General features: G+C 51.9%; 1 protein-coding gene across 9 annotated transcripts in view; it reads left to right on the forward strand.

Annotated features, from left to right (window-relative positions):
* Window positions 1–4,447: 4,447 nt before the first annotated feature.
* Window positions 4,448–15,182, forward strand: part of APCDD1L (APC down-regulated 1 like) — a 58,532-nt gene continuing 47,797 nt past the window's right edge. For 7 of the 9 annotated variants that reach the window (XR_009497523.1, XR_009497522.1, XM_059896480.1 and 4 more), the window contains exon 1: window positions 4,448–5,168. Coding sequence is in view for 6 of the 9 variants with exons in the window: in XM_059896480.1 (XP_059752463.1) it covers window positions 4,934–5,168 (235 nt within the window). In the remaining 3 variants the exon portion in view is untranslated. The remainder of the gene's footprint in view (window positions 5,169–15,182) is intronic. The other 2 variants (XM_059896486.1, XM_059896487.1) reach the window with 2 other exon arrangements.

The raw sequence follows: 15,182 nt of genomic DNA on the forward strand, positions 1-15,182 counted from the left end.
CTGAACACCTACGTGTCAGGTGCTGGGTTGAGCCCTCCAGTGCCCCCTTCCTCCCCACAACAGCCTGAGGGGGCAAGAAGACTGAGACAGGTGTGAGAGCTGGTGGGAGGAGCTTCTGGGCATCCCAGGGCATTCTCACAATCTGCCTCCCCCAGGGGCAGGTGAACCAGGAGTCATTTAGGACCCAGGCAGTTAGGGTCAGGCTGAGGAGCAGGACCTTAAGCCCCAGAGCAGGTCTCATCCAGGCTCCATCTCACACCAGCTGTGTGAACTTTGACTTCTCTCCAGGGAGTCTCAGGGCCTGAGAAGACTGGATCCTGCACCCAGTGCCCACTTGGGCATTGTCTTCTTAATCCTACAGGGTCGTGTGGGCATTATCCCCATTTTACAGAGGAGGAAACTGAGACAGGGTGAGTTGCAGGGCTGGGACCAGATGAGGCCAGGGAAGCCCCCAGGGCTCAGAACGTAAGGAGGTGCTCGGCTTCAGGCACTCACCCTGCACCTGCAGAGCCTGACAGCGAGCACCCCTTCAGCTTTCGAGCCCTGGTCCCCTCACCCTGGCCGTAACCCTCGTGAGTTGCTAAGTGGTAGCATTAAGGTTTGCAGTCAAGTCTTCTGACATGACCCAGTGCTCACTCTGTGATAGTTTATTTGATCATTCATTCATTAATTCATTCAACAAAACGTAGTGAGCCCCCATCACACACAAGGCCTGTGCGAGGCATGGGGGCGGGTGCAGGCAGGGAGATGCACCAGTGCAATGGGGGCAAGACCGACACCACGGCAACTACCAGAGGCGACAAATGAATGTCCGTTACCCTGGGACCATGGGCTTTCCCAGAGGACAAGAACAGTTTCCCCATCTGAGACACAGAGGTGGTAGTGAGGGGCTGGTTGACTCCAGGGCCAGCAAATGTGATGCTCTGTAGGCAGGAACGGTCACCAAGGGGGCGTCCAGCCTGCTCTGATCTGCCCCTCACTTCATCCAGCAGCCCCCACCTGCCTTTCCCAGCCAGGGAAGCCGGCCTGGATGTTTATTTGGTTATTAGATAACCAGGCCCGGGCACCACTTCTTTGATCAGACACCCTTGATAACAAGCAGAGGAAACAGACCATTTTATAGCAAGATTTCGTGGGGTGATCTTATCTTCCCGTGGTGTTTTTAACAGGGACAAGGGACAAGGACGAGGGACAAGGACAAGGGGGTAGGTGCTTGGCGGAGAGGGAAGAAGGAGGCCCATTCTGCAAAGCTCTCCTATCGGCCCGGCCCCGGACTTTGATCTGGGGGGAGGGTGGGGTGGGAGATAAACACAGAGCACAGAGGGCCGGCCTCCCGCCCACCCTGGACATCTGGCTCATGGCCCTCCCTCACACGGGTTGTGCTTGGCTCCAGCAAAGCCCGCCCTGTGTCCCCCACATACCCCCTGCTGCTCTGACCACTTGGTGGGGGGGGCCCTGCTGTTGACAACTCAGAAAAGCGCACCTCTGGAGGCCAAAACGCGATAATGCCCACGGACATGACTCACGGCCAGCAGAGTCCGGGCTCAAGAAATAATTGGCTTCTCCCCCAAACAACCTTATAATTACTACCATTTCCAGTGTTCTCGGGTGATGGTCCTGTAGGTAAGAAAGGGGTCAGGAATCGAGCGAAAACCACCCTTTCTTCAGCAAAATGCGAGGTCTGGACAATATAACTTTTTTGGTTAAAAATAAATTTCTATGTTTGAAGCCAAATAAGTTTAGCTTCAGTTCCTTCTCTCTCTTTTGTTTGATCTCCTTGTGACCAGAGGGGAGTCTCGTTCAAACACTATTTGTTCATTTTCTTTTTCTTTTTTTTTTATGTTTCTTTCTTTCTTTTTTTTTTTTTTTTGCCAATGGTAATGGATATGTAAGGATATTGACAACAACATTGGGATAGCAGAGGAATTGAAAATGCTATACATTGATCAATGGGAAACTAGCTAAATTAATTATATTGCATATACACAATAAAATACCATGAAGAAAGCAAACACATATATAGTCTTTGGTTGAACCATATACCATTCTAAGTGCTCTACATTACATATACTATCTCACATAATTTCCCAACAATACTACTACTATCCCATTTTACGTATGAGACAAGAAGTTAAGTAACATGCCCAAGATGACACACACACACATATATATATATATATATATATTTTCTATGTCATAATATTGACATTCAGTCCAGTAATCCTCCACTGTAACAGCTCCTTTGCTATTTGTTCATTTTCTTTTCTTTTCTTTTCTTTTTTTTTTTTTTCTTTTTGGAATAAAATCTGCGCTGAACAGGGAGCTTATCTGCCCTTGTGCTTCTGTTTTCTCACCTGTAAAACCAGGAGAGCAGCTCCAGTCGGCCTCGAAGGCCCTTTCCGGCTTCCCCCATCCTTCCAAGCACCACCCACCGGTAGTGTGGGGCTGGGCAGGCGCGGGGACCACCTGGAACTCTCAATCTCAACAGATGAGTTTAGCTAAGACTTAGGCATCACTTTGCAATAGTACTTCCCTGTCATTCCTAAGCCTCTTCGAAGAATGGCGGTTATTATAGAATGGGCTTTCTCGTTTAGGATCTCCAGGTTCAGAATGAAGCCAAGAGCACGGTCAGACAGGACATCCTGTGCAGACACAAGAGCATCCCAGACACAAGCAGGGACTCAGGAGTTCTGCCACCTTCCAGCTGTCTGGCCTTGGGACAGTGGCCCAACCTCTCTGAACTCAGTTTCCTCGTTCTGTGAAATGGGGCCAACAAGACTTTCTACTTCTCGTCAGGTTGTCCAGATATAAAGTATATGCATCTAAAGCACCTGGCCCACACCAAGGTCGAAATAATTATCAGAAATTCCTCTTACTTATAAATAAGCCAATACAACAATTACTACATGAGCACCAGGCTTTGCAGGGAAGTTCCCATTTCTAATAGCAGCACAATAGGTTCTGAAAGTACTGAATCATAACCCCACCTGAGACATCAATGTCACGCCTCCTCCCCGTCCCAAACCATTAATACTCAAAGCCCCGTCAGCGACCTGGGACAGCAAAATGCCCGCATTCAGGAAGTCCAGAGAGTACAGCCTCAAACTCTCACGGACAGAATAGCATGCAGTGTTTAAAAGTATCCATAATTGTACATTTTGAAAATTTAAAGGCACATAATTGCCACAAATAATCACAATTATGCAATTATAAATAATCACCCCTCACAACTCTCCTCCCGCCCATAAGTTACCCCTTTCACGGAAACTTAACATGTGGCGCGCGTGCGGCCACCGTCTGCTGGGGAGCTGGTGCCATCGCGGTTTCAGGAAGGCCACCTCGAGTCTCATGCTGTTCTCAGCAATTCACAGAGACCAGAAAAAAATGTCATTTTCAGGAAGGGAATTGATCGTTTCTCTCACATTTCCATTTGTGTAAGATCACGCTGTGGCCTCATTCCTCACTTTGCTATTCTGTTGCCTCTGGAGAAGAGGAAAGCTAAGGACAGCCCGGGGGTCCCCAGTCGGGGGTCCTTGGATTGAAGTTGAAATTGAAAGGCTCCAGAGGCCCCTGGGAGCCTCACCCAAGCTTCTGCTAAGGAATCAAAAGATGGGATGCTGTCTACCAACCCCCAGGGCCAAGCAGCCCACAGCTGTGGGCGGGTGGGTCTATGAGCCCTTTAGAGGGCAGGTCAACCGCCTGGACGTGCACTCTGGACACGGACCTGTCCCTACATGCCCAAGTCCTCCCCAAGGGGACAATCTCCATCTCTCCTATCTTATTCTCTCCCTCTCTTCCTCCCTCTTTCTCATTCTCTTATTCTTTCTCCCTTTTCCATTCTCCTTTCTGTCCATCTCTCTCTCCTCTCAGCCTTAATCCTTTGTCCCCGCCTTTCTCTCTTTGTCTCTCTCTCTCTGCCCTTTTCTCTCTTCCCCCTCTCCCTTTTTACTTTCTCTCTCCTTTCTTGGTTCTACCTTCTCTCTCTCTCTCTCTCTCTCTCTCTCTCTCTCTCCCTCTCCCAGTTAAGGACAACACAATGAAAACAGACACCTTGATCTATGCATCTCAGGCCTCCACCCCCATCCCCACACAGCTTTACTTCCGTTCTCCCGATGATCTGTGCACGTAGGAACAATCCAGTTACATTTCTCTAATCCACGTGATTCTCTGTCTCTTCTTCATTCATAAATCCAAGAACTTGGAAAGTCCTCCATCCCAGATGCTACTCCTGTTCTTCAAGGCTTGCCTGCCACGGGGGAGCTGCCTGGGGAGGCCCAGGGCCTGGGGTCGGGGGTGGGGGGGGAGGAGGTGACTGGTTTGAGGGCGTCCCGTCCATCCCCCTCCTCCTGCTCCCAGCTGCCTTGCCTCTGAGCTGCCACCCTCAGCTGACTCACTCGGATGGGAAATGGGGGGGGAGGAGTGGGGGGGGGGGGAACCGCCCTGGTCTACTCCACGCTGTTTGCCCAGATGCTCTTTGGAGCCGAGACGAGCTAATCACAGGGAGCGGCTGTGGGCTGCGGGGCGCCCCAGGTCGGCCACATTCACTGCGCTCCTGCCCTCGCCAGCCTCCAAGTTGACGCAACTTTTCCAAGAGTATCTGTAAGGCCTGAATAGAAGCCTTGGGGGTCTGAGGGCCCAGAGGGCGTACAGGAGCTTCCCCTGACCCCCTCGCCCTTCTAGGAAACAGCCTGGATAGGGGTGCGCTTTGGCTGGAGGAGCGCACCGCACCGTCTGACTTGTCCCGGACAAGAGTTTGAGGGAGGCCTCCCTGCTCGCTGCAAAGACCTGGCGGGGAGGCAAGAACCCGGGCACGGAGGGGGGTCGACTGGGGGTTCTGAATGGCAGGAGGAGCTGCGCCAGAGGGCTGGGCGCGAGGCGCTGCAGTGCGCGCAACGCCCGAGGCTGTCTCCACCTCTTCTGGCAGCTTGGACCTATGAGTGCGCAGCTCGACTTACAACCATCAACAGCCCGGGAGGTGAGCGCGTGCGAGCGCCGAGGGGGGCGCAGGACCCTCGCCACTTCCTCGCGGGACCCCAGCGGGCTGCCGGAGTCCGCTGCCACCGGACGGCCGCGCGCCCACGCCTCCTCTCCCTGGGGGCCGTCCTGCCACCCCGACGGGATGCCCGCAGCCATGCTCCCCTGCGCTTGCGTCCTGATGCTTTTGGGAGGTAGGTGCCACCCTCCCCCCACCGGCTCGCCGCCTAAGGTCGGAAGGGAGGGAGCTGCCGTCTGAAGTTCCTTGGGGCTTCCTGGGGACTGCTGTACGCGCCTGTGAACCGGGCTGGCGATTTTGCGCTTTCCGCTCTCTTCTCCAGCCTCACCCGGCCAGCACCTGCCTCACCTCCAGGCTCTTCCTGGGCCCTGTGTGGGGTAAGCCGGTTCCGGCACCACATGCACTCCCGCCGCAGGCTGACCTCCAGGCACTCGGAGCAGCTCCTGGTGCCGGGCCCTGGGGTGGCTGGGACCTCCAAAAACATTCAGGAGGATCCCAGGCCCACTGAGACTCCCTCGGCAAGGTACAAGCTCCATGTCATTCAGACCAAGGCTACAGAATCTGGTCTTGCCCACTGAATCCTAGACCTGCTGGGACTCAGAGCTATGTCCTGCAGCAGAGCTGGGGAAGAAGTTAGGGGAGGGTGCAGTGACCCTGGGCCCTCCCCTAACTTCTGGTGCCCAGCAGGCCTGGGCCGGGGAGGCAAGGGACCACAGGACCCCTGGTAGAGGAGACAAGTGCCATCTCCAGGACTAACTGCTGTCCCGCTGCCTCTTCTTAGGGCGTAGGAATGAACAAAAGTCTGCAAATGCCAGCTGCCCCTGGTGCGCCACCATTGGCAAAAATGACAATGATGACCACAGTGTGCCAGGCTCACTCCCAAGCACCCCCACCTTGTGACGGGTTAAGAATTCTGGCCCTGGAGTCAGACCACCTGGTTCCAAAGCCCAGATCAGCTTCATATCAACCTGTGTGGCCTTGGGCAGGCACGTCCATCAGCTCTCTTAGACTCAACTTTCTCATCTGTCAAATGGGCTCACCAGATCCTCACCTCTGTCTGGGATTACTGTGAGGATTTCAAGGAGAGTAGGAGAAGCACCTAGCACCTGCTTCCTGGCCCTGAGGCGTCAGGTCCTGCAGGAAGACACGCTGCGCAGGTACAGCCAAGCGCGCTTTACTCCACTTACAGGCAAGGAGCAAAGTCAGGTCTCCCTGCAGGAGCTCTGCAATCAGCCCCGAATTTCTAAGCAAGATATTTGAAGAAGAGATGAACGGGGTCTGAAGGAAAGTGGAGGGAAGGTGTGTTAGCAGTTTGAAGAGCTGCAGATACATCCACCAAAAGGGGACATTTATCTCAGGGCTGGGGTGAGAGGTCACACAGCCGTCCACCGTCATGGAGTCCTCCCTCAGAGCAAAAATAGGCCACGGCAGCTCTGTGCCAGGACAGTAAGAGTGGAAGGAAGGGGGCGAGGAGGGGGTGGCTGAGAAAAGAGTCTGTGTACTTTCCTTTTGGGCACGGAGCTGGGAAGGGGAGAAGGGGGATGCTGTGTCTTCATCTCTCCTCCACCTCCTCCCCGGCTGTTCCATCCCGTGGGAATGGGACAGTCCAGCGCAGTAGGATAGATTACCCCAGAAACCTGCAGTCTTGGTCACCACGCAGCGCTGTTGTCCTTGGCAAGCCCCGAGCTTCTGTCATGCCAATAAAATCACTGCAAGTGTAGCCTCGCGGCTCAGTTCTCCGGAGTCCTGCTGCTTTGCTCCTTGGCGACCTTTCACCACCGCAAGTCAGACAGATTCCACAGGAGAGAAGCCAGGAGCGCCCGGCGGGCCCAGGCGAGCGCAGGAGGCCGTTGTGGAGCCCGTGATTCAGACCCAGACGCTAGGAAGGGCGCCGGGCCCACGCGGGCTGCCTTCAAAGTTCCCTGCTCTAAGCCAGGAACCATTTTCCACTGAACCCTTTTTCAAAAGTCCTTTTCACCACTGGCTGTATCACCAGGCAAGAGGATCTTTGTGCTTTAGCGAAAGGAAACAGAACCCCGTTAATCCTTCAGATACTTAGATAATTTGGGTACCTGAGCTGAGGGAAGCCTGAACTTCACGTCTCCAGGTTCAAAAACTTTAGTGTAGGCACACCAACGGCCCCAGCGCGGGAACTCACCTTGACACACACACACACACACACACACACACACACACACACGCACCCCAGGGTTTCTCAGCCTCGGCGCTGCTGATGTTGTGGTCCAGATCCTTCTCTGCTGGGTGCCGTCCCGTGCACTGCAGGAGGTGTGGCAGTATCCCTGGGTCCACCTACCACATGCCAGTAGCCACACCCCCCAGTTAGGACAACCAAAAATGTCCCCAAACACTGCCAGATGTCCCCTGGGGGCCACAGTTGTCCCCGGTTGAGACTCACTGGTATGGGCAGATCAAATTCAACTGGTAGCTTTTGAGATGAATCTGTCAAAATCACCGGGTCGGATGGATTTTGTTATTCTTGCTCTGAGCAATCAGGAAATCAAAGGCACAGTCGGCCCAAGAAAAACAACACAATCTAGGTAGTTTCTAATTTGGATGTTGATTTTTCCCATTTGTCCTCTCTCCCTCTTGTCTCTGAAAATGTCCTCCCTGGGGATAACAGGAGCCAGACTGTGGGTAAGCGTGGTTAGTTACCCGCTGGAGCAAACCCTCCTCAAAACCCTGCAACGCCAGATGTGTCTTGTGCCAGTGCAGTGGCTTCCAGCTTTGGTTCACTCCTCAGCAATTTCTGGCTTTTAAAAATCTCCTTACTCAACAATTTATGCTTGAGGGAGAAAATGAAAAACCACAGCTTCTTTTTTTTCTCTCATTTGTATTTTTTTTTTCTAATTTCAGTCCTGCTTTTATCTCTAGCCATATACTTTGCAATGGCAAGTTATCATTTAGAGACAGATTAACTAGAACAAAATCACGGGCCATTCCATAATAAATTAGTTGTTGATGTGGGCGCTCTGTTTCAAAACCAAGAGTAAAAACTGGGGAGAAAATTAACTTAAGTACACTCGTCTGAAAAATCAAAGGTGAAAAGAGATCGGTAATTGTATTCGTTATTTAAAACAAAGAGGAATTTTGAACAGAATCTGCCCCTTGCCGCTTTGCGAGGCTCACGTTGTAGACAGATCATCATGGCCAGCTGTTTCACTTATGTTCTGACCGAGGCTGGAATCTCCAAATTCAAAACAACCAACTCAAGGCTAATAGAGCAGCTTCCTTGATTTCCAAACCATCTGGATGGCAAACTAGTAAGAAGCTACATGTGAAGAAGTATTTGGGAAATGTATTGGAAGTTCACTATGTTCATGAAAACTGTAAGCCAGAATGAGCCCCTGGTAAGACTTCCAAGATACAGTGCTTCACTGCCAAAGTCAGCCTCTGAACTTGAGGGCATCTGAGCTGAGCTGGGGGGACTGTAGGGAAGGAACTGAATTCTGAAGTTGGCGCCGGAGGTGGCCATGAGTTGTGGCCAGGGGTGTTGGTGTGATTGTCCCTCAAACCAGAATGGCTTTCAGAAGCCCTTTGTGCAGAGCCCGCCCCCGACCCTGGAGCCGGGAGTGCAGGTGTCATGGTGAACGGGATGTCCCAGAGAATGTCGGGCCTCCCAGCGGGAAGGGCAACCAGTCCATTGGGCATTGGGACACCGGGGGGGCAGGGCTGGTGCCCACCCAGGACCTCCACCTGTGCAACGGGAGGTTGCCTGGTCTCGGCCGAATCTAACACATGTCTTGTCTGCTACGGAGAGCTTGAGAGCAGCATCTTGGGAACTGAACAGACCTGGGTCCCATTTTAGCTTTGTCACCTATGTCCCCATCAGTGAGTTGAGAATGGTGATAGCTCCACCCTCAAGGGATGATCGAAGGGTTAAATGAGATGTCGTGTGGTCAGCACTGGACACCAAGAACCTTGTGACCCCTCCCTGCTGTTAGTGCTGAGAGCTGGACCCTGCACTCCACTCTCCAGACCCGGAGAAGAAAGAGGCAGGTCAGGGCTCTCAGCCAGGCGCCAGTTCAACTTGAGCTTGGGTGCCTCACTTCCTGGCCATCTCCTTTTGGTGGGTGCTGTAATTTCTTCCCACTCTGATATTCCGTGTGTCCTCAAGAACACCATGGCTAGTCTAATGATACCGACAACAGCAGCAAAATTAGCAACTGTTCCTATTCAGCGAACCAGGGTCAGCCCTCCTTGTACACCATCTCCTATAACCCTCCTCCAGCCCCAGCTGTCAGCCTCAGTTTCCTGACCTGTGAAATGGGAAGGGTGGCCGCCCTCACTGCTGGGGTCGGACCTGTCTAGCAGAGAGGGGGCCCAGGTGAGTTTCCGATCAGAGAATGCGTTTTGGGGGCCTTGCTGTGTATGCGCCACTCACTGGGGGGAGATGCTGAGGACCGAGGAACAAATGGGGCAGCTCCTGCCCTTGTGGAAGTCGGAGTCAAACAGACAATGAAATCTCCAGCGAGCAAGTAATAACAATACGAGAGTGACGAGCACTGTACAGAGCAGGTCCGGGGCATCTAGCCTGGGCTGGGAGGTTACGGAAGGCCTCCCTGAAAAGGTGAAAGAGCTGAAACTTGAAAAAAAAAGAGGGCGGTTTAACTAGAGGAGAAGGAGGAAGAGGAGGAACATCCAGGGAGAGGAACTAGCATGTGCCTGGATGCGAAAGAAAACAGCCACATGTTCAGGGACCAGAGAGAAGGCCGCTGAGGCTGGTGAGGAGGGAGTGAAGGTGCACAGTGTGGACGAGGTCAGAGGTTAGCAGGGGCTCAATCGTCGAGGGCCATGGGGCCTCGGAAGGAGTCGGACATTATGTCAAGGGCGATGGAGGGTCCCCTGAAGGGCTTCCCTCAGGGTGCGGAGGGGCAGGGGATGCCTCACTGAGAAGTAGTGAGTTCCTCACCACTGGAATCGAACGGGATGATGGTGGGTAGCACTGGCTAGGGAGTTGCCTGGATTTGCTTCTAGCCCCGAAAGCCTCTGATTCTAAGGAGTCCCACCAACCTCCTAGTACAGGACATGGGCTTTCAACTGTCATTTTGGGCCCCCATAGACCCCCCCCCCTCAAAATTGAGTGCCCAGTAAGGATACTGGTAATGGTGATAGGCTACACTCACCAGCATTCAAGGTGTCCAACCATCCCAGGCTCAGTGCCGCCCCTGCTTCAGCACTTGAGGCAGGCTCTGCCCTGGTCCCCATCTTACAGCATCCCCGGGAGGAGGAGCAGGGTGGGACGCACAGCCTCTCCCCAGACACCTCCTCTAGGTCATTACTCTGGCTCATTTTTCCTGGTCTCTTCTCCTCACCACCACCATTAGCATCTAATCGAGGCGGTCAGCCACCCTCAGGGGCATTTTGCGATTTAAAACACTTACATTCTATCAAGATGTAGGAGGTAAGAAAGTCCACCAACTAGAGTCACTTATGTTTTATGGGACTCAGTCCCAGCCAGAGCCTCCGTCCAGCTCAGTGGTGTTCACACCCCGGCCTCCTCCTGTGAGCCCCTGCCAGCGCTCCTTGGTCCCCATGTGACCCTCATCCCCACACACTTCACAGACAAGCTTTCTTCCTCCTCAGAGAAGATGTCACCAGCCACCTTCTGTGACCAGGACACAGTCACACTGTGTCCGCCTGTCCATCCAGCCACACCCCTTTCCACCACAGTCTCCACACACACACATGCTGTTCCTTCAGCTTAGAACACCGTTCCCTGCCCCTAGCCTCCCCTAGCCTCCCCTAGCCTCCCCTTCCCCTGCAGATTTGGGTATAAATTCTTAGCCATGGAATTGCTGCAGCAAAATGTGTGTGTCAAATTCTTCTACCAGCCTTCCTTCCGAACGGGTTGCACAGTCAACACCCCTCATGGATGGCCTATGAGAGCCCCCATTTCCCACATCCTTGCCAACCCTGGTCATGATCGTTCTTTAAAAATCTCACCAGTGGCAATGCTTGGTTGTTTAGACTCGCATTCCTTTAATTATGAGCAAAGAGGAACGTCTTATCTGTCTTACCCCTTTCATTGATTTTCCTGTGAGATGTCTGGTCGTATCCTTTGCCCATTTTTATATCAGACTTTAAAAAAATCTTTTCTTCTTATTGATTTGTCAGTGCTCTTTATGTACAGAGGAGTAGCTGTCTCCTGTATATGTTGCAGTTTTTCCCAGCTTGCTGTTTGTCCACCGAAGCTTCCTAAAAGAGAATTTACTCATTGTTCCTCGTTTCTTTCATGTTTACTCCATTGAAACGTGCAGAGGCACATGGGTTTTAAGCTAAATGTGCATTTTTTTACCCAGGAGGAGAATAGATGGCCAGATATGCTTACCATAAATGACCATATATGGGGTCTGTGTGTGAGAGAGAAACTGACTTTCCTCGGAGGGAGAGACACAGCCCAAGCGCTGTGCTAAGCACAGCATCAGTGATACCCCGTTTGATTCTTGCAACCTCCCATGCCATGGGCACCATTTTACAGAAGACGAAAGCAAGACCACACACCCAAGGTCATCCAGCCGGCAAGCCCAGGGGCTGAGATTTGTGGGCCCCTCCTGGGGCAGTTCAGCTCGAAGTTCAGGCAAGGACCTCCCTGCCCTGCTGCCGGTTTGAAAGAACCAGGGTTTAGAGCCAAGTCTGGGCACCAGGAGATACACGCGCTGGGAGGCATCTGGGCTGGTGGTTTACATAACACGACTTAATGGGGAAGATTGCAGCGCAGAGACCACAGGCATGCTAACAAGAGCAGCGTTTTAAATCCCCAATTAAACGTTAATCTGAGAGTTGTTGAAGAGGGAAGGATCCTAATGGTCCATCTGCAGAGACCGCAGAGCTGGCTGGGCTCTGGAATTCAACTTCCCACCTTCAAATTCCAGCTGCTCCACTGACTGCAAATTACTTAATCCTTCCTCCTTTGTGAAACGACGTCTACCCCAAGGGGTTGCTCTGAGAAATAGGTGTTACTGTCCACGTGAAAAGTCTAACACAGTGCTAGGCACACAACAAGGGCTTGGTGATGTCACTCACGTCGTTATTTTCTTCTATGTTTTTTTAATTAATCAATTTATTTATTTATTTGTTTTTGGCTGCGTTGGGCCTTCGTTGCTGTGAGCGAGCTTTCTCTAGTTGCGGCGAGCAGGGGCTACTCTTCGTTGCGGTGCGCGGGCTTCTCATTGCGGCGGCTTCTCTTGTTGCGGAGCACGGCCTCTAGGCGCACGGGCTTCAGTAGTTGCGGCACGTGGGCTCAGCAGTTGTGGCTCATGGGCCTAGTTGCTCTGCGGCACGTGGGAACTTCCAGGACCAGGGCTCGAACCCGTGTCCCCTGCATTGGCAGGCGGACTCTTAACCATTGCGCCACCAGGGAAGCCCCACTCACATCATTATTAAGGTGACAGGACACTGCAGGGTCCAATCTTGGGATTATCCTATACGACCCTTCTTAGGGGCGGCTGCAAGGCATTCTGGGACATCAGGAGTGTGGCCGGAGAGGAAGGGTCAGAAAGGGTGGTGACACGGTCAGAGGAGGATGGGGGCGCAGAGTAAGAAAAGGGAGTCAGAAGCCCAAGTCCCTGCTTCCAAAGGCGTGCGGGAGCTTGGGTTGCCTTTGTCTGGTAATGTATCCAAAGTGCCCATCTGGTGGGTGGGTCACTGTCATGCATTTCAGGAAGTCTGTATTTGTGTCCTAAGGCTACTACTGTACAAGGTACCACAAACTAGGTGCCTTAAAACAACAGAAACTTATTGTCTCGCAGTTCCGGAAGTCTGAAATCCAGGTGTCAACAGGGCCATGCTTTCTCTGAAACCTGTAGAGGAGGATCCTTCCTTGCCCCTCGTAGCTTCTAGGGTTTGCTGACAGTCCTCGGCTTTCCTTGACTTTAAATGCATCACTGCAGTCTCTGCCCCTGTTGTCCCATGGCTATTTTCTCCTCTTCTTATAAGGAGACCAGGCATCTTGGGTCAGGGCCCGTTCTACCCCAATATGATCTCATCTTAACTATTTATATCTGTAACATTCCTATTTCTAAAAAAAAAAAAGAAAAAAAAAAAAGGTCACATTCTAAGGTACTGGGGGTTAGGACTTGAACATATCTCTTTGGAGGATGCAATTGAACCCATAACACCTACTGTTGTATCTGAAGGGCCCACCCTGCTGGGTGGGGTGGTACCAGGTGTTTCTGGGAAGAGGAGATTCGAGAAGTTATGGGATCAGCCTGTAATTGAGAGGTGAGTGGGACAGGACCAAGCCATACCCAGGGACCTGGGAGGGAAGGGAGGCCAGGAGACCAGAACCTAAATACTCACCATTAGGCAGTGACTTAAATAAAATTTGAGGGAATTATGAACCCACAAAAAAATTATATATCTAAAAAACATTGAATGATGGGAAGATAGTTTGGGCATAATGTTAGAACAGAAACCCAGTGTATGTGCATTTGATCTCAGTTATGTTTTCATGGTGGAGGGGGGCATCCTTATCTTTTAAAATACAGACAAAATCATATGAAATGGGTGGTTATTTCTGAGAGGTGGGATTATGGGTGATTTCTCCCTTTGTCTTTTTATGTTTTTTTCTGTACTTCCTATAGGATCCATTCCATCTGGGGCTAGGGAGTCCAAGGAAAGGGGCTGAGTTTGCCCCAAATCTCCCAGATTTGCACTCCTGCACGTTTGCTAGGATCTCAGCAGGAGAGGTTGGTTAGAGAAGTGATGGAGGCTGGGGCCTGTGAAACCTGACCCGGCTGCAGGGCTGGGTCCTGGTATCAGAAGCAGGATCAGCCCCAATGGCACCATCTCTCCTGGGCAGTAGAGATGCTCTTAGGCAGGCTGGTGTCCTGGGTGCTGAGGTGAGGAACAGCAGTGTCCCAACCATTCAGATATTTAGACAGGAACTTGTACCCTCCCTGCTGCAAAGAGATGGGGATGCCAAGGTGCCCTGTGTCCAGTCAAACAGACAGGACTTCAGAAGAGGGAACTGGAGTCCTACTAGGGTGGCTGAGGCCAGACCATAGCTATGGATGGATCAATATCATCGATAGCCAACATCCACTGGGCACCTGCTTTTGTTCAGCACTGTGGGAGCATTATATTATTTCTTCACGATTGCCTTGTAATTTGGGTACCACTGTTATCACCATTTCACACCTGAGGAGATGGAGGCCACTGGACTAGGATGCTTCTGAAGGGGCAAAGGCCTGGAAAGACTGCAGCCTGGGGGGCTCTTGGTTGCTCAGGAACCATCCACAGCATGTGAGATCCCAGCCCCAGTTAGCACAGAACTCACGGCTCCCTGGTGGCCCTAAGGTACTGACAGTCTCTCCACACAGTGAGCCCAGGGCCAGGAGACCCATCACCCATCACACAGAGGAAGCAGGGAAGGTGGAGTCCAATGCCAGGGAGATTCATTGTGCTACCTGTTGGTCCCATGAAGTGGGACCAAAGTGGAGCCTTTGCCCCCCAACTGCTTCTCAAGTCCTCTTCTGCTTGAAGCCAAACTGCCGTGGACAAGTGCTGGGTTTGCCTGCCTAGGTTCCAAGCTCCCTTTTTCTGCCAACAGCAAAGCTTCCCTTACTGGCTCTAATCCTGGAGGACTTGTCAATCAAAGTGCCTCCCCTCCACCTGGGGCATGAGTCTCAGGCCGGGCAAATAGCTATCCCCAGAGCTTAATGTGCACTACAATACTTGAGCTGCCCTCCTCAAGGCTTAATATTAAATTATACACAAAAAGGGAAGCAAAGCAATAGCTCACACCCAACCAATCTTTCCCCAAAATATGCATAAAAACAAAGCACAAGACATAGATGTGTTTAGTTTGGAATTATCAGTGACCACAGCAAAACGAAATTATTTGTTCTCTGAAATGTACAATTAGAGTTGTTTTAACATGTGTTTTTGGTGGCTGGGTGTGGTTTCTAGATCGTTTGAAACTGAAGTCTGCTGTTTGGCCCGTCAGCTTTAACCCAGTTCTGATGGGCTCCACTTTCCTTTTTTTTTTCTTTTTTTAAAATTTTATTTATTTATTTATTTATGGCTGTGTTGGGTCTTCGTTTCTGTGCGAGGGCTCTCTCTAGTTGTGGCAAGCGGGGGCCACTCTTCATCGCGGTGCGCGGGCCTCTCACTATCGCGGCCTCTCTTGTTGCGGAGCACAGGCTCCAGACGCGCAGGCTCAGTAATC

Source organism: Balaenoptera ricei, chromosome 15, assembly GCF_028023285.1.
Source record: "Balaenoptera ricei isolate mBalRic1 chromosome 15, mBalRic1.hap2, whole genome shotgun sequence".
NCBI classification, from domain to species: Eukaryota; Metazoa; Chordata; class Mammalia; order Artiodactyla; family Balaenopteridae; genus Balaenoptera; species Balaenoptera ricei.